Below are 19,502 nucleotides of genomic sequence, written 5' to 3'. Positions count from 1 at the left end.
ACCCTATCACGGTTCTGGGAGGGAGGGGAAGGGGTGAGAGCAGAAGTGCGGGAAATGGAACTGACACGGTCGAGGGCCCTGTCAACCATGGTGGGGGGGGAAGGAGTAGCTTCTGTTGAGGGAAAAGGAAGACACATCGGAAGCACCAGTATGGAATATTGCATCGTGCTGAAAGACATTAAATGAACCAGAGGATTTTAAAATAACAAAATGGCAGCTGTCAGGACTCTTTTCTGGTGATTGTCTAAAACTTTTCCCATATTTATTTCAATGCAATTCCACCATTCACCATGGCAGGATTTGACTTCATAACCTCTCTGAGTTGCTAGTCAATATCGTGATCTCTGGACTGTCGGGTGCTGTCCCATATCTAATGTCTTTTATGGTGGATGCTGTCACTTGTTAATAGACAGTTGATTGCGCTCGGACCAAACCATATTTGAACACTCACTCTTCCCTCCCACTCATGGGATTTATCCTTTTTTAATGGACAACAGAAAGTTTCACATACTTACAGATCTGGTTGGCAATTAACCTGAGTTCATTTGTACAAAAGTCCAGTCTTTCCCCAAAGCCCTGTAAATTTTTTCAATTAGTTATCTAATTTCCTCATGCATGTCACTGTTGAATCTGCTTCTATCACCCTTTCAGGTAATACATTCCATCTCCCACTTCCACACCTTGAGGTTGCCCTTAGAGGTGACCATGAGATTTTTGCTCTCTGGATCTGTGCGGCTACAGATCCCTCTCTCGTGTTCTCCTGTTCGATAGAGGACCTGCCTCCTGAGTAGACGATGTACATAGCAGGTGGGCACTCCCGGTCTCGAGGGCCACTCTCCTAGATGCTTCCTACAACCACCTCCCCCTTCCTTCGCTCCGTGTACCCAGCAGCCAGATGGCACAATGGAGGCTCGAGCCCAAACCCCTGGCATCTGAACCGCCCCTCATCGCTGCAGTACAATATGGGCATGCTGCCCCATCCTTCCTGTGAAGGAACACTGCCTACCCAACAGCTGCCGGATTCAGCACTGACCTGACTTGCCACCCCCTGATATACCTGCCGGGGTTCTGACACCCCTTGAATTTTGTGCAAAATTGGAACAGGCCTGTAAAATCCCAGTCAGTTGGTACTTTAAGTGCCTTAATTATCTTGTTTTCAGATCCTTGCACCGTTTCCACTAGACATGCTACCTGTCCGTCATAAAATCGATACCTGGCATTCCGACGCTATTTTACGATCCCCTCCCCCACCTGCAAGACCATTTACAAAGGGGCTGGAAAATCCCAGCCGATGTAACTACTGGATTGTTGTTCACACTCATCTGGTTCACTAATCTTCTTTAGGGAAGGAAATCTGCTGTCCTTGCCCACTCTGGCCTCTGTGACTCCAGGCCACAAAGTATTGTGATTGTTTCTTAACTGCCCCGCTGAAATGGCATAAGTTTCCCCACCATGGATGTTCGGCTGACTGGCTAGTAGTTATCAGGTTTATCCATTTCTCCTTTGTGAACGGAGGCTGGCTTGCTTTCTGCGCTCGCACGTGCTCTCGCACTTGCATATGCGCGCTCTCTTTCTCTTGTTCATTCTCTCTCATGTTTTAAAATCTGCCTCATTCCCCCAAAATGCATTCTTGAAACTTCGTTGTCATTCCAGCAAGGGATGTTGTTATTAATGATAATGGTGACCTGGAATATTTTTGCTTGTTTTCAGCTGAGTTGATGCAGAAGAGCCCGCCGACCATGATCTCTTTGGCTGGAGGAATGCCAAACGCCAGTATGTTCCCTTTTGAGACCGCCAGCTTCACCATCAAGGATGGTCTGCAAATCACCTTCAATCCGGATACAATGAATAAGGCGCTGCAGTACTCTGCTTCAGCAGGGTAATTGGAAACTATACTTGTCACCTACAGCAACTAAATATGCCCAGAGGCAAAGAATTTCACAGAATCGTTACAGTGCAGAAGGAGGCCTTTCGGCCCATAGTGTCTGCACTGGCTCTCCGAAAGAGCAATTTCCTCAGTTCCATTCCCCTGCCTTCTCCCCATAACCCTGCACATTCTTCTTTTTATAACTGTCTAATTTCCTTTTGAATGCTTCAGTTGAACCTTCTCAGGCAGTGCATTCCAGATACTGCGTGGAAAAGTTTTTCCTCATGTTACTTTTGCTTAGCTTACCAAATACTTTAAATCTGTGCCCTCTCATTCTCAATCCCTTCACGAGTGGGAACACTTTCTCTCTATCTATTCTGTCCAGACCCCTCATGATTTTGAATAGCTCCATCAAATCACCTCTCAGCTTTCTCTTCTCGAAGGAAAACAGTCCCAACTTCTCCAATCTATCTTCATAAAGGGGAACCAGTGGATGTACTGTACTTCGATTTCCACAAGGCACTTGATAAGGTGCCACATCAAAGGTTATTGCAGAAAATAAAAGCTTATGGCATGGTTAGAAGGTTGGTCAGCTAACAGGAAACAGAGTAGGCATAAATGGTCCATTTTCTGGTTGGCAAGATGTAACGAGTGGTGTGCAACAGGGATCAGTGCTTTTTATAATTTATATAAAAAACTTTGATGAAGGGACCGAAGGTATGGTTGCTAAATTTGCTGATGACACAAAGATAAGTAGGAAAGTAACTTGTGAAGAGGACATAAGGAGGCTACAAAGGGATATAGATAGGTTAAGTGAGTGGGCAAAGACCTGGCAAATGGAGTATAATGTGGGAAAGTGTAAAATTGTCCACTTTGGCAGGAAGAATAAAAAAGAAGCATATTATCTAAATGGTGAGAGACTGCGGAACTCTGAGATGCAGAGAGATCTGGGTGGCCTAGTACATGAATCGCAGAAGGTTAGTATGCAGGTACAGCATGTAATTAGGAAAGCTAATAGAATGTTATTGTTTATCGTGAGGGGAATTGAATACAAAAGTAGGGAGGTTATGCTTCAGCTATACAGGGCAATGGTGAGACCACATCTGGAGTATTGTGTACAGTACTGGTCTCCTTATTTAAGGAAGGATGTAAATGCATTGGAGGCAGTACAGAGAAGGTTTACTTGACTAATACCTGGAATGGGTGGTCTGTCTTACAAGGAAAGATTGGACAGGCTAGGCTTGTATCCACTGGAATTTAGAGTGCGAGGCGACTTGATTGAAACATAGAAGATCCAGAGGAGCCTTGACAGGGTGGATGTGGAAAGGTTGTTTCCCCTTGTGGGAGCATCTAGAACGAGGGGTCACTGTTTAAAAATAAAAGGAGTCACCCATTTAAGACCGAGATGAGGAGAAATTATTTCTCTCAGAGGGTCGTGAGTCTTTGGAATTCTTTTCCTCAAAAAGCAGTGGAAGCAGAGTCTTTGAATATTTTTAAGGCAGAGGTAGATAGATTCTTGATAAGCAGGGGGTGAAAGGTTATCGGGGGTAGGGGGAAATGTGGAGTAATCAGTTCAGCCATGAACCTACTGAATGGCGGAGCAGGCTCGAAGGGCCAAGTGGCCTACTCCTGCTCCTAATTCGTATGTTCGTAAGTTCATATGTTCCTTTAACTGAAGTTTCTCATCCCTGGAACCATTCTCGTCAATCTTTTCTGTACCCTCTCTAATGACCTCATGTCTTTCCTAAACTGCAGTGCCCAGAACTGGACGCAATACTCCAACTGAGGCCAAACTAGTGTCTTATACAAGTTCATGATAACTTCCTTGCACTTGTACTCTATGCCCCTCTTAATAAAGCCCAGGATACTGTATGCTTTATTAACTGCTCTCTCAACCTGTCCTGCCACCTTCAATGACTTATGCACATATACACCCAGGTCGCTCTGCTCCTACACCCCCTTTAGAACTGTACCCTTTATTCTGTATTGTCTCTCCACATTCTTCCTATAGAATGAATCACTTCACATTTCTCTGCATCGAGCTTCATCTTCCACCTGTCTGCCCATTCCACCAACTTGTCTATGTCCTTTTGAAGTTCTACACTATCCTCCTCACAGTTCACAATGCTTCCAAGTTTCATATCATCTGTAAACTTTGAAATTGTGCCCTGTACACCAAGATCTAAGTCATTAATATATATCAGGAAAAGCAAGAGTCCCAACACTGATCCCTGGGGAACTCCACTACAAACCTTCCTCCAGCCCAAAAAACATCCGTTAACCACTACTGTTTGCTTCCTATCCATGTTGCTACCATCTCTTTTATTCCATGAGCTACAAGTTTGCTCACAAGTCTATTGCATGTCATAGAGAGATACAGCACCGAAACAGGCCCTTTGGCCCACTGAGTCCATGCCAACCATCAACCACCCACTTATACTAATTCTACATTAATCCCATTTTTCCCCTCTCACATCCCCACCTTCCCTCAATTCTCCTACCACCTACCTACACTAGGTGCAATTTATTTACAATGGCCAATTTACTTATCAACCCACAAGTCTTTGGCATGTAGGAGGAAACCAGAGCACCCGCAGGAAACCCACACTGTCACAGGGGGAACTTGCAAACTCCGCACAGGCAGTACCCAGAACTGAACCTGGGTCGCTGGAGCTGTGAGGCTGCAGTGCTGACCACTGTGCCACCCAGTGTAGCACTGTATCAAATGCCTTTTGAAAGTCCATGTACACCACATCAACGGCATTGCTCTCATCAACCCTCTCTGTTACCTCTTCAAAAAACTCCAGCAAGTTAGTTAAACATGATTTTCTCTTAAGAAATCCATGCTGGCTTTCCTTAATTAAGTTGCATTTGTCCATGTGACTATTGATTTTGTCCCGAATTATTTTTTCTAGAAGTTTTCCGACCACCGAAGTTAAACTGACTGGCCTGTAGTTGGTGGGCTTATCTTGACACCCTTTTTTGAACAAAGAACAGTACAGCACACAAACAGGCCATTCGGCCCTCCAAGCCTGTGTCATCCGCAAACTTACTAATCAGACCAGCTACATTTTCCTCAAAATCATTTATATATACTACAAACAGCAAAGGTCCCAGCACTGATCCCTGTGGAACACCACTAGTCACATCCCTCCATTCAGAAAAACACCCATCCACTGTTACCCTCTGTCTTCTATGACCGAGCCAGTTCTGTATCCACCTTGCCAGCTCACCTCTGAGCCCGTGTGACTTCACCTTTTGTACCAGTCTGCCATGCGTTACCTTGTCAAAGGCTTTACTAAAGTCCATATAGATAACATCCACCACCCTTCCCTCATCAATCATCTTCATCACTTCCTCAAAAACTCAATCAAATTAGTAAGACACGACCTCCCCTTCACAAAACCATGCTGTCTCTCGCTAATAAGTTCGTTTGTTTCCAAATGGGAGTAAATCCTGTCCCGAAGAATCCTCTCTAATAATTTCCCTACCACTGACATAAGGCTCAGCGGCCTATAATTTCCTGGATTATCCTTGCCACCCTTCTTAAACAAAGGCACAACATTGGCTATTCTCCAGTCCTCTGGGACCTCACCTGTAGCCAATGAGGATGCAAAGATTTCTGTCAAGGCCCCAGCAATTTCTTCCCTTGCCTCCCTCAGTATTCTGCGGTCGATCCCATCGGGCCCTAGGGACTTATCTACCTTAATGCTTTGCAAGACACCCAACACCTCCCCCTTTTTGATAATGAGATGACTGAGACTCTCTACACTCCCTCCCCTAGGCTCATCATCCACCAAGTCCTTCTCTTTGGTGAATACTGATGCAAAGTACTCATTTAGCACCTCGCCCAATTCCTCTGGCTCCACATAGATTCCCATCTCTGTCCTTGAGTGGGCCAACCCTTTCCCTAGTTACCCTCTTGCTCTTTATATATGTATAAAAAGCCTTGGGATTTTCCTTAATCCTGTTTGCCAATGACTTTTCATTATCCCTTTTAGCCCTCCTAACAGCTTGCTTAAGTTCCTTCCTACTGTCTTTATATTCCTCAAGTGTTTCATCTGTTCCTAACCTTCCAGCCCTTACAAATGCTTCCTTTTTCTTTTTGACTAGGCTCACAATATCCCGCGTTATTCAAGGTTCCCAAAACTTGCCAAACTTGTCTTTCCTTCTCACAGGAACATGCTGGTCCTGGATTCTAATCAGCTGACGTTTGAAAGACTCCCACATGTCAGATGTTGATTTACCCTCAAACAGCCGCCCCCAATCTAAATTCTTCAGTTCCTGCCTAATATTGTTATAATTAGCCTTCCCCCAATTTAGCACCTTCACCCAAGGACTACTCTTATCCTTATCCACAAGTACCTTAAAACTTATGGAATTGTGGTCACTGCTCCCGAAATGCTCCCCCACTGAAACTTCGACCACCTGGCCGGGCTCATTCCCCAATACCAGGTCCAGAATGGCCCCATCCCTAGTTGGAATATCTACATACTGTTTCAAGAAGCCCTCCTGGATGCTCCTCACAAATTCTGCCCCATCCAAGCCCCTAGCACTAAGTGAGTCCCAGTCAATATAGGGGAAGTTAAAATCACCCACCACCACAACCCTGTTACCTTTACATCTTTTCAAACAAGGGTATAACATTTGCAATTTACCTGAACACCCTAGGAACTCTTGCCCCTCACTGCACTTTACACTTCTGTTATCCCAGTCTATGTTTGGATAATTAAAGTCCCCCATTATAACTACCCTATAATTTTTGCACCTCTCTGTAATTTCCTTGCAAATTTGTTCCTGCACATCCTTTCCACTAGCTGGTGGCCTATAGACAACACTGAGCAATGTAACCACACCTTTTTTGTTCCTAAGCTCGAGCCAAATTGATTCTGTCCTTTAAATAGTGGTAGTAGAAGTGACTGTTGAGCTGCTGGATTGTCCTAAAAATCATACTGGTTCACTGAAGTCCCTTGAGAGCAGGAAGCCTGCTGATGTTACCAATGTTCCCCTCTAATTTTCCTTCACTGTTTGTGGCCTGTTTCTTGCACTGCACGGCCCCTTTAAGATTGCTGCGCATGCATACATCTTAAAGGGACAGCTGCTTGTGCACGGCCTGTTTGCCCCCTCAGTGGCACGTTAGTGTTTGCTGCGTGGCCGAGCACCCGTGCAACTTAGGCAGCACTTTGGTTGCTACCCAGTCCGACCCATATGTGACTCCAGTCCCACAACCAATGTGGTTGACTCTTACCTGCTGTCTGAAGTGGCCTGTGTTGAATTGACACTTTCTCAGTGCAATGAGGGATTGGGCAATAAATGCCAGCTTTGCCAGTGGTACTTGCATCCCAAAAATTATTTTTCTTTCTTTAAAATATTGGAGTTTATAATATTTTCCATTGCATTATGGTGGTGGTCAGGCTCACTATAGAAATTCACAGGGTTATTCCGTGTCGCACACCTGAACAAGTCACTTCCTCCACTGAATCAGGTATCTACAATCCTTCAGTTCTAGCCTCTTGCACAGGCCTGATTTTCATAACTCCATGTCTGAGCCCCTAAGCTCTGTAAGCTTTTTAAAACAAAATTCGATGTCTCGCAACATAAGGAAATCTTAGGACAATTGATGAAAAGCTTGGTCAGAGAGGTAGGTTTTAAGGAGCATCTTAAAGGAGGAGAGGGACATAGGTGGAGAGGTTTAGGGAGGAAATTCCAGAGCTTCGGGCCTAGGCAGCTGAAAGGCATGGCCATCAGTAGTGGAGCACTGATAATCAGGGACTCACTAAGAGTGCAGACACCTCGGAGGGTTGTAGGGCTGGAGGAGGTTACAGAGTTGAAGAGGGGCGAGGCCATGTAGGAAATGAACACAAGGATGACAATGTTAAAATCTAGGTGTTGCTGGACTGGAAGCCAAATTAAACTCAGAGGTGATGGCTGTGAGTTAGGTTACGGGCAGCAGAGGATTGGATGAGCTCAGGTTTCCAGGGTGGAAGAGATTAAATGTTTGCACGATGTCGTTTTGGGATTGAAAGTCTTTTGTATTCATGGGATGTGGGCGTCGTTGGCTATGCCGGCATTTGTTGCCCTTCCCTAATTGCCCTTGAGAAGGTGGTGGCGAGCTGCCTTCTTGAACTGCTGCAGTGCATGAAATGTAGGTACACCCACAGTGCTGTTAGGGAGGGAGTTCCAAGATTTTGACCCAGCGACAGTGAAGGAACGGTGATTTAGTTCCAAGTCAGGATGGTGTGCAGCTTGGAGGGGAACTTGCAGGTGGTGGTGTTCCCATGCAACTGCTGCCCTTGTCCTTCTAGGTGGGAGAGGTTGCGGGTTTGGAAGGTGCTGTCGAAGGAGCTTTGGTGAGTTTCTGCAGTGCATCTTGTAGGATGTACACACTGCTGCCACTATGCGTTGGTGGTGAAAGGAGTGAATGTTGAAAGTGGTAGATGGGGTGCCGATCAAGCAGACTGCTTTGTCCTGGATGGTGTTGAGCTTCTTAAATGTTATTGGAGCTGTACCCATCCAGGCAAGTGGAGAGTATTCCATCACACTCCTGACTTGTGCCTTGTAGATGGTGGACAGGCTTTGGGGAGTCAGGAGGTAGGTTACTCGCCGCAGAATTTCCAGCCTCTGACCTGCTGTTGTAGCCACAGCATTTATGTTGCTGGTCCAGTTCAGTTTCTGGTCAATGGTAACCCCCAGGATGTTGATGGTGGAAGATTCAGCGATAGTGATGCTAGTGCATATCAAGGGAGTAGACTCCAATAAACATTTTCCACATTTTCTCCTCATTAATGAATCACGACTAATAGTAGGAACAAGCGGCTTTGAAACGTTCAAGAATGCAATTTCAATGGGAAGTCGTTAGTTAGAGTCATAGAGTCATAGCGTTGTACAGCACAGAAACATGCCCTTCAGCCCATCGTGTCCGTGCTGGCCATCAAGCACCTATCTATTCTAATCCTATTTTCCAGCACTTGGCCCATAGCCTTGTATGCTATGGTGTTTCAAGTGCTCATCTAAATACTTCTTAAATGTTGTGAGGGTTCCTGCCTCTACCGCCCCTTCAGGTAGTGTGTTCCAGATTCCAACCACCCTCTGGGTGAAAAAATGTTTCCTCAAATCCCCTCTAAACCTCCTGCCCCTTACCTTAAATCTATGCCCCCTGGTTATTGATCCCTCTGCTAAGGGAAAATTTTCTTCCTATCTATCCTATCAGTGCCCCTCATAATTTTGTATACCTCAATCATGTCCCTCCTCAGCCTTCTCTGCTCTAAGGAAAACAACCCTAGCCTATCCAATCTCTCTTCATAGCTGAAATACTCCAGCCCAGGCAAATCCTGGTGAATCTCCTCTGCACCCTCTCCAATGCAATCACATCCTTCCTATAGTGTGGTGCCCAGAACTGTACACAGTACTCCAGCTGTGGCCTAACTAGCGTTTTATACAGCTCCATCATAACCTCCCTGTTCTTATATTCTATGTCTCGGCTAATAAAGGCAAGTATCCCATATGCCTTCCTAACCACCTTATCTACCTGTGCTGCTGCCTTCAGTGATCTATGGACAAGTACACCAACGTCCCTCAGACCCTCTGTACTTCCTAGGATCCCACCATCCATTGTATATTCCCTTGCCTTGTTAGTCCTCCCAATATGCATCACCTCACACTTCTCAGGATTAAATTCCATTTGCCACAGCTCTGCCCATTTTACCAGACTATCTATATCTTCCTGTAATCTAAGACTTTCCTCCTCACTATTTATGACACCACCAATTTTCGTGTCATCTGCAAACTGACTTATCATACCTCCTATATTCACGTCTAAATCATTAATGCACACTACAAACAGCAAGGGTCCCAGCACCGATCCCTGTGGTACACCACTGGTCACAGGCTTCCACTCGCAAAAACAATCCTCAACCATCACCCTCTGCCTCCTGCCACTAAGCTAATTTTAGATCCAATTTACCAAATTGTCCTGGATCCCATGGGCTCTTAACTTTTTAAAAATCTCCAATGCTGGACCTTATCAAAAGCCTTACTGAAGACCATGTAGACTACATCAACTGTCTTGCCCTCATCTACACATCTCGTCACCACCTCAAAAAAATTCAATCAAGTTTGTTAGACACGATCTCCCCATGACAAAGCCATGCTGACTATCTGCCACATCTTAATCCCTGCCTCTCCAAGTGGAGATTAATCCTGTCTCTCAGAATTTTTTCCAATAATTTCCCTACCACTGGCATTAGACTCACAGGCCTAGTTTATCCCTGCTACCCTTCTTGAATAATGGTACCACATTCACTGTCCTCCCGTCCTCTGGTACGTCTCCTGTGGCCAGAGAGGATTTGAAAATTTGTGTCAGAGCCCCTGCTATCTCCTCCCTTGCCTCACATAACAGCCTGGGATACATCTCATCTGGTCCTGGTATTTATCCACTTTTAAGCCCGCTAAAACAGCTAATACCTCCTCCCTTTCAATGCTAATGTGTTCAAGTATATCACAATCACCCCACCCCCCACCCCCCCACGATCTCTACAACTACATCGTCCTTCTCCATAGTAAACACAGATGAAAAGTAATCATTTGAAACCTCACCTACGTCCTCTGGCTCCACACACAGATTGCCACTTTGCTCCCTAATGGGCCCTACTCTTTCCCTGGTTATCCTCTTGCCCTTAATATACTTACAAAACACCTTGGGATTTTCCTTTATCTTTTCCGCCAGTGTTTTTTCATGTCCCCTCTTCTCTCTCCTAATTAGTTTTTTAAGTACCCCCCTACACTTTCTATACTGCTCTAGGGCCTCCGCTGTTTTCAGCGCTTTGAATCTGCCATAAGCCTCCTTTTTTTTCTTTATCCAATCCTCTGTCTCCCTTGACATCCAGGGTTCCCTGGACTTGTTGGTCCTCCCCTTCACCTTTACGGGAACATGTTGGCCCTGAACTCTCACTATTTCCTTTTTGAATGACTCCCACTGGTCTCATGTAGAATTTCCTACAAATAGCTGCTCCCAGTCCACTTTGGCCAGATCCTGTTTTATCATATTGAAATCGGCCTTCCCCCCAATTCAGTACTTTTATTTCCGGTCCATCTTTGTCCTATTTCCTTCCGTAGGCCATGCCCAGTTTTTTTTTTTAAATGAGAGGATGAATTTCACCATTTACTTTATTCACCCAGTCTTCTGAACCACTTATACTGAAATCGTTCAGAAAGGGCAGAGACAGGTTTCCAAAGCAATAAACTGTATTGCGCTTGTGTGTTGCAGAATTCCAGAATTAATCTCTTGGATGAAGGACTTTCAAAAAACTATTCACAATCCTCCAACCGTTAACAACAGTCCTGAACAAGGACGGATGGAATTATGTGTCACCAATGGCAGTCAGGAGGGTCTCAGTAAGGTGAGGCGAGATTGGCAGTCTTGACAATTACCTGAACAAAGTATTGGTGGGTGGACCTGTTTTTTTAAAAATACGTGCTAACAGATAACAAAAACAAATTGATCTGAAATGTATTTTTCTTAATTTCTGTCTGCAGATAAAATATAATTTTGAGGGGCTACCCCCTGTACAGCAGATGCCAATGACCAATAGGGTAGGTGTAGAGAAATGATGCCACTTGTGGGGGAGTCCAAAACTAAGGGTCGTAAATGTAAGATATTCACTAATAAATCAAATAGGGAATGAAAGATAACTTTCTTTACCCAGAGAGTGTTTAGAATGTGGATCTCGCGAAATGATTCAATGGTGTTTGGCATCTCTACCTTGCTGAAAATCCATTCCCCATGTTGTAATTAAGGCCCAAAAATTCTAGGATCTCTTCCCCCACATAGGAACTGTGATACAATAGGGACCCCGGCTGCTGATTCATCAAGTCTTCACCCCCATCCTAAATCCCAGTATTCGGGGTGGGGTTGGGGTGATGAGATGGTCATTGCAATGATCAGAACAGGTTCAGTCCCCTGTGCCATCCAATATCGTTCCTCCCTCCCATTATTCCTCAAGGCCCCTGGATGGAAACTGATGCCTGTTCTCAGCAGCCAAGGACTAACGGGTAAAAATAAAAGGAAGGATGAAGCTTAACCTCTGTCCCTTTATCAGTACCTGGCAAGGCCAGAAAGCGCTAGAAGAACTTAAACTCTGTCTTCCAGGAAGGCCATCTGAACATGATGATGTAGCGATGTGCTTTTAGAAGTAGCTTTTTTTTTTATTCTTTCATGTGAAGTGGGCATCGGTGACTAGGCCAGTATTTATTGCCCCCTCCCGAACTGCCCTTTTTTTTATTCGTTCGTGGGATGTGGGCGTCGCTGGCTAGGCCAGTATTTATTGCCCATCCCTAATTGCCCTTGAACGGATTGGTTTGCTAGGCCATTTCAGAGGGCATTTAAGAGTCAGCCACATTGCTATGGGTCTGGAGTCACAAGTAGGCCAGACCAGGTAAGGATGGCAGAATTCCTTCTCTAAAGAACATTTGTGAACCAGATGGGTTTGTAACAATCGACAATGGGTTCATGGTCACCATTAGACTAGATTTTAATTCCAGATATAATAATTGATTTCAAATTTCACCATCTTTCGTGATGGGATTCGAACCCATGACCTCACAGCATTAGTCTGGGGCTCTCGGTTACTAGTCTAGTGACATTACCAAATGCCACTGCCTCCCCTTAAAGATGGTGGTGAGCTGCCTTCTTGAACCGCTGCAGTCCATGTGGTGTTAGGAATGGAGTCCTAGGATTTTGACCCAATGACAATGAAGGCATGGTAATATAGTTCCAAGTCAGGATGATGTGTGGCTTGGAGGGGATCTTGCAGGTGGTGGTGTTCCCATGCATCTGCTGCCCTTGTCCTTCTAGGAGGTAGAGGTCCCGGGTTTGGAAGGTGCTGTTGAAAGAGCCTTGGTGAGTTGCTGCAGTGTCAGAGTTATACAGCACAAAAACGGGCCCTTTGGCCCAGCATATTGTATAAGGTACGGCTGCCACTGTGCATCAGTGGTGGAAGGAGTGAATATTGAAGGTTGTGGATGGGGTGCCAATCAAGCAGGCTGCTTTGTTATGGATGTTGAGCTTCTTGAGTGTTGTTGGAGCTGCGCCCATCCAGGCAAGTGGAGAGTATTCCATCATACTCCTGACTTGACCTTGTAGATGGTGGACAGGCTTTGGGGTCAGGAGGTGAGTTACTCACCACAGAATTTCCAGCCTCTGACCTGCTCTTGTAGCCACAGTATTTATGTGGCTGGTCTAGTTCAGTTTCTCATCAATGGGGTAACCCCCAGGATGTTGATAGTGGGGGAATTCAGTGATGGTAATGCCATTGAACATCAAGGGGAGATGATTAGATTCTCTCTTGTTGGAGATGGTCATTGCCTGGCACTTGTGTGGCACGAATGTTACTTGCCACTTATCAGCCCAAGCCTGGAGGTTGTCCAGGTCTTGCTGCATATGCACATGGGCTGCTTTAGTACCTGAGGAGTCACGAATGGTGCTGAACATTGTGCAAACATCAGCAAACATCCCCACTTCTGACCTTATGATTGAAGGAAGGTCATTGATGAAGCAGTTGAAGATGTTTGGGCCTAGGACACTACTCTGAGGAACTCATGCAAGTGATGTCTTGGGGACTGAGATGATAGACCTGCAACAACCACAACCATCACGATGGGCCAAAGGGCCTGTTTCTGTGCTGTAAAACTCTATGACTCTATGACCATCTTCCTTTGTGCTAGGTATGACTCCAGCCAGTGGAGTGGTTTCCCCCTGATTCCCATTGACTCCAGTTTTGCTAGGGCTCCTTGATGCCACACTCAGTCAGATGTTGCCTGGATGTCAAGGGCAGTCACTGTCACCTCACCTCTTGAGTTCAGCTCTTTATCCATGTTTGGACCAAGGCTGTAATGAGGTCAGGAGCTGAGTGGCTTTGGCAGAACCTAACTGTTAATGAGCAGGTTATTGTTTAGTAAGTGTCACTTGATAGCACTTTCAATGACGCCTTCCATCACTTTGTCGATGGTCAAGTGTAGACTGATGGGGTGGTAATTGGCCAGGTTGGATTTGTCCTGCTTTCTGTCTACAGGACATACCTGGGCAATTTTCCACATTGCTGGGTAGATGGCAGTGTTGTATTTGTACTGGAACAGCTTGGCTAGGGGCATGGCTAGTTCCGTAGCACAAGTTTTCAGTACGATTGCCAGAATATTGTCAGGGCCCATAGCCTTTGCAGTATCCGGTGCCTTCAGCCGTTTCTTGATATCACGTGGAGTGTGTCAAATTGGCTGAAGACTGGCATAGGTGATGCAAAGTACAGCAAATGCTACCCACCTGCTGTCATTTTCATCCAGTCGGGAGAGAAATCGAATAGCCAAAAGAGTCCAGGCCCAACTGGGAGAGGGAGATAAAATATTTGAGATTATTTGTAAGTGTGGGGTTTCTGGTGGTATTGAGGGTGTTACGTCCAGTTGAGGAGGGGGCCTCAGGCTCCCCTTTTGCCCTTTTTCTGGTTTGACCACAACAGGGTTTATCCTTTTAACAGAGATTTAACTTAACCACCTCAGTGAGCACCTGTTCCTGTTCCTGTATGCAAATGAACCAATCAGCCAAATTTTGTTTATTCACCTTCTCATTCTAAACCTATTAAAAAAATTTAAAATACGCTACACATCCACGCCCACTGTCTCACAAGACACACACACAGAGACACACAGAGACACACAGAGACACACAGAGACACACAGAGACACACAGAGACACACAGACACAGATTACAAAGGGAAAAACAGAGTTGGGAGGTTGGAGTAGAGTCTGTAACAAATGGAATTTAAATACTGAATCTCAGTCCCAGAGTTCCTGTAATCCTGAAGTCCTCGCTGGGCCAAGTGTACAGTTCAGGCGTGCTTCTCAGGTTTCAGAAGGCTTTATCCATGTCTCCTAGTTGCTGGCTGTGCTAGGCTGCAGTTTTAAGGCTTAGTAGTTGCAGCCGAGGCTTCTCTGGGACTTTACCGGAGAGAGAAGAGAGAGCTGTTCTCTTGCTGGATCTCAGTTACTGTCTGTCTTCTGAGTCACAACTCACAAATCCCCAGAGTGGCCCAAGAAGCCACATGATATGACCACCTCTTTGTGTTTGAATGAGAATCTTTGGAATGGTCTCTGAAATTCAAAGCTCTCCCTCAGGCTGCCCAGATCTACTTGGTGGGGGTTACAGTTACAGAGATACAGCACTGAAACAGGCCCTGCAGCCCACCGAGTCTGTGCCGACCATCAACCACCCATTGATACTAATCCTACACTAATTCCATATTCCTACCACATCCCCACCTGTCCCTATATTCCCCTACCACCTACCTATACTAGAGGCAATTTATAATGGCCAATTAACCTATCAACCAGCAAGTCTTTGGCTTGTGGGAGGAAACCGGAGCACCCGGCAGAAGCCCGCGCGGTCACAGGGAGAACTTGCAAACTCCACACAGGCAGTACCCAGAATCGAACCCGGGTCGTTGGAGCTGTGAGGCTGCGGTGCTAACCACTGCGCCACTGTGCCGCCCAATTTGTAACAATTTCCAGTAAAAGTCTGAGGCAAAGTTCCACATGCTGAAATTAATATTTTCCATTTGGCATGTGGGGTTTTCATCACAAGGGGGAGGTGAAAATTTGGCAAATTTGCCCCATTTTGCTCGATTCTCCAATCTAGGACCTCGTGGAATATAAACACTGGTATAGATCCGTTGGGCCAAATGGCCTTATCCTGTGCTGTACATTTTCAGGTAAAGTGAGGAAAGTCATTACTCCTCTTGCCTTCTGGAATCCTCTCCTAAAACCACTTTAGCTCTTTCTCTGTCTTCAAGAACTTCCTAAAAACACAAGTCCTTGGGCACCACCCTCTCCTCTGGTTTTTCACCCCCAAGACATCTGGTTAGGTGAGGAGTGTTTTGTTGACACCTTTCAGACCCTGAATGTCTATTAATGTACATCGACTTCAATGAGAGCAATGTCAGACAGGGTGTAAACTGTGTGGGCTGGTAAGGTTAAATTCACCCCCTAAGCATCTTTATTGCTGGAAAGATATTCTGGTACGCTTCTGTTTTCTTAAATCAGAGCATTAGGCTCTTGTCCTGCACGGCTGCAGAGTGATCCAAAATTGTGATGCACACAAGTCGGGAAGGTGCATGTTCTCAAATCTTCTCATCTGTGAGCTAAGTAGTGATTTTTCTTCCAGGTGTTTGATATGCTGCTCAATCCTGGGGACACCGTTCTTCTAGACACTCCGACATATGCTGGGACATTAGCCACAGTAAGAAGTACTTAAATTTTGCTTGGAAAGAGACTGTTTCTGTCTACACCTGGGCACTCAGCTGGTGCAGCCCATTCTAGAGCCCATCCAATTTTCCTTCTGCTGTCAGCTGGTGGATTCTATAACAGGCGTGTGCGATCTCTGTCAGTAGGTAGTACACTCACCTCTGAGTCAGAAGGTGGTGGTTTCAAATCCCACTCTTGTGACTTGAGGACAAAAATCTAGACTGGCACTGGAGTGCAATACTGAAGGAGTGCTGCACTTTCAGAGGTGCCGTCTTTCGGATGAGATGTTAAACCAGTGCCTCATCTGCCCTCCCAGCTGTACATAAAAGATCCTACTGCACTATTCAAAGAAGAGCAGGGGGATTCTCCGTAGTGTCCTGGTCAATATTTATACCACAACCAAAATCACCTATAAACAGACAAACGGTCATTATCACATTGCTGTTAGTGGGAGCTTGCTGTGCACAAATTGGCTGCCTTGCATTATAACCCTGACGACACTTCAAAAGTACTTTATTGGCTGTGATGCGCCTTGGGATGTCCAGAGGTCATGAAAGGTGCGATAGAAATGTAACTCCCTCTCTCTTTCTTTCTCTCTTTCTCTCTCTCTCCACGTATTTTAAAACTGAATTTAAATTCACGCCCCAATATTATCTCCTCTCCTGAAAGCATTGACTCTTGCCTAGGTGCGGTTGGACAGGAATTGTACCCCTTCCCCATATTTCAGCCAGGTGCCCATTTCACAGTCTATTTCACCCTGGAAAGGTACATAAAACATTGGAAATAGGAGCAGAAGACCTTACGGCCCCTCAAGCCTGCTCCACCATTCAATACGATCATGGCTGATCTATTGTCTCAACTCCATTTTCCCGCCCAGTCCCCATATCCCTTGATTCCCTGGGAGATCAAAAAATCTAACAATCTCAGCCTTCAATGTATTCAACAGTGGGAACGTCCACAACCCTTTGGGGTAGAGATTTCCAAAGACTCTCGACCCTTTGATTGAAGAAGTTTCTCCTCATCTCAGTCCTAAATTATCGGTCCTTATCCTGAGACTGTGCCACCGTGTTCTAGATTCCCCAGCCAGGGGAAACACTCTCACTGTCTACCCTGTCAAACCCCCTCAGAATCTTGTATGTTTCAATGAGAACCTCTCATTCTTCTAAACTCCAGAGCGTATAGGCCCAATTTGCTAAGCCTCTCATCATAGGACAATCCTCTCATCCCAGAAACCAATCTAGTGAACCTTCGCTGTACCACCTCCAACGCAAATATATCCTTCCTCTAAATATGGAGACCAGAACTGTGCACAATATTTCAGGTGTGGTCTCTCTAAAGTCCCATACAATTGTAACAAGACTTCCTTACTCTAGTACTCCAGTCCCCTGGCAATAAAGGCAAACATGTCATTTGCCTTCCTAATTGCTTGCTGTACCTGCAGGTTAACTTTCTGCTTTCCTAGTACAAGCACACCCAAGGCTGTCTGAACATCAACATTTCCTTATATATTCTGCTTTTCTGTTCTTCCGACTAAAGTGAATAACCTCACACTTCCCCACATTATACTCCATCTGCCACCTTGTTGTTTTTTTTTAGAGATACAGCACTGAAACAGGCCTTTCAGCCCACCGAGTCTGTGCCGACCATCAACCACCCATTTATACGAATCCTACACGAATCCCATATTCCTACCACATCCGCACCTGTCCCTATATTTCCCTACCACCTACCTATACTAGTGGCAATTTTTGTAATGGCCAATTCACCTACCAACCTGCAAGTCTTTTGGCTTGTGGGAGGAAACCGGAGCACCCGGAGAAAACCCACGCAGACACAGGGAGAACTTGCAAACTCCACACAGGCAATACCCGGAATTGAACCCGGGTCCCTGGAGCTGTGAGGCTGCGGTGCTAACCACTGCGCCACTTAACCTGTCTGTATCTCTTTGCAGCCTCTTCGTGTCCTCCCCACAGCTTACATTCCCACTTAGCTTTGTATCATTAGCAAACTTAGATACATTACTCTTCGATGTCTTCATCTAAGTCATTAATAAAGATTGTTAATAGCTGAGGCCTCAGCACTGATCTTTGAGGCACTCCCTTCACAGCCTGCCAACTTTAAAATGCCCCATTTATCCCTACTCTCTGCTTCCTGTCCATTAGCTAATCCTCTATCCATGCAAATATATCACCCCAAACTCCATGAGCCCTTATCTTGTGTATTCGCGTTTTGTGTGGCACCTTATTGAATGCCTTTTGGAAATCCAGATATACTACATCTACTGGTTCCTTTTATCTATCCTACTAGTTACATCCTGAAAAACTCTGATAAACTGTCAAACACAATTTCCTATTTGTAAAATCTTGTTGCCTATCATGATTTTCTAAAACCAGGCTTGATCCTGCCCTCCCCCGCCATACATACAGCCAGGCCTTAGAGGCAGCACTGCACTGGCTGAAATCAGCAAAGTACATAACCTGGGGACTGAGTCTGGAAATCGTTGTGGCTCAGTTCCATGTTAATTTGTGCTGTTATTAATTGAGGCATCGGGAGTAGCTCTTATTTTACAGTGAATGTGATTTCAAGGAAACCTTTCTTCAACAGCAGTGGCCACTAATGGCCGTTATTCTCTTGTGTGTTATATTGGTTTTTTTTTACAGCTCCAACCACTAGGTTGCAAGATCCTCAGTGTCTCGAGTGATCAACATGGACTCATTCCACAATCTCTGTCAGACATCCTTTCGAAGTGGAAGCCAGAAGATGCAAAGAATCCAGCCTCCGATATTCCAAGAGTTCTGTATACAATTCCAAATGGTGGAAACCCAACTGGAGTCTCCATAACTGCTGACCGGAAGAGGGAGGTGTATCAGGTAAGTCACAAAGCAGAATATTTATAGATGGTAAGGTTGCCAAACTCTGCTTGGAAATATTCCTAGAGGTTTCCTCACATGACCTCCTATCTCCGACAGCGCACACAGAGAAATGGTCTCTTATTCCATCTCCCAGTACTTTTATAATGAATTAGTGAAAGTGTTCAAAGAAAATGAGGGTTGAGGGAAAGATGCTTTCCTTCGCAACACATTGATTTCTCTCCCGGATTGCTCATATAAGATTAGGTACGGTACAACCAATATATTGATAGGTGGTAAATCCAGGAGATTAATTTTCAATTCGTGGAGACTCCAGGGTACTGCTGGCAGGTTGGTAACCCTAGTAGATGTTTGTTTTGCTTCACATGGTGGTGCTATCTGCATGCAGGCGTATGTTTCAAAGTTCACCAGCATATTGATTTCATGGTTCTCATTTTTTTTTAAACCTCACACACAGCTTGGCTCCAGCTATCTTCTG

At 45.3% G+C, this 19,502-nt stretch overlaps 1 protein-coding gene across 2 annotated transcripts in view; it reads left to right on the top strand.

Moving 5' to 3' along the window:
- The window catches only part of aadat (aminoadipate aminotransferase), a 91,196-nt gene that overhangs the window by 10,832 nt on the left and 60,862 nt on the right, over nucleotides 1-19,502 (top strand). For both annotated transcript variants that reach the window (XM_068029288.1, XM_068029287.1), the window contains exons 3-6: nucleotides 1,711-1,879; nucleotides 11,133-11,265; nucleotides 16,075-16,149; nucleotides 18,815-19,024. In XM_068029288.1, coding sequence (XP_067885389.1) covers nucleotides 1,711-1,879; nucleotides 11,133-11,265; nucleotides 16,075-16,149; nucleotides 18,815-19,024 — 587 coding nt within the window. The remainder of the gene's footprint in view (nucleotides 1-1,710; nucleotides 1,880-11,132; nucleotides 11,266-16,074; nucleotides 16,150-18,814; nucleotides 19,025-19,502) is intronic.

This window comes from Heterodontus francisci, chromosome 4 (genome assembly GCF_036365525.1).
Source record: "Heterodontus francisci isolate sHetFra1 chromosome 4, sHetFra1.hap1, whole genome shotgun sequence".
Taxonomy (NCBI): domain Eukaryota; kingdom Metazoa; phylum Chordata; class Chondrichthyes; order Heterodontiformes; family Heterodontidae; genus Heterodontus; species Heterodontus francisci.
Note: the sequence above shows the minus strand (reverse complement) of the source record. Positions and strands in the feature narration are given on the sequence as shown.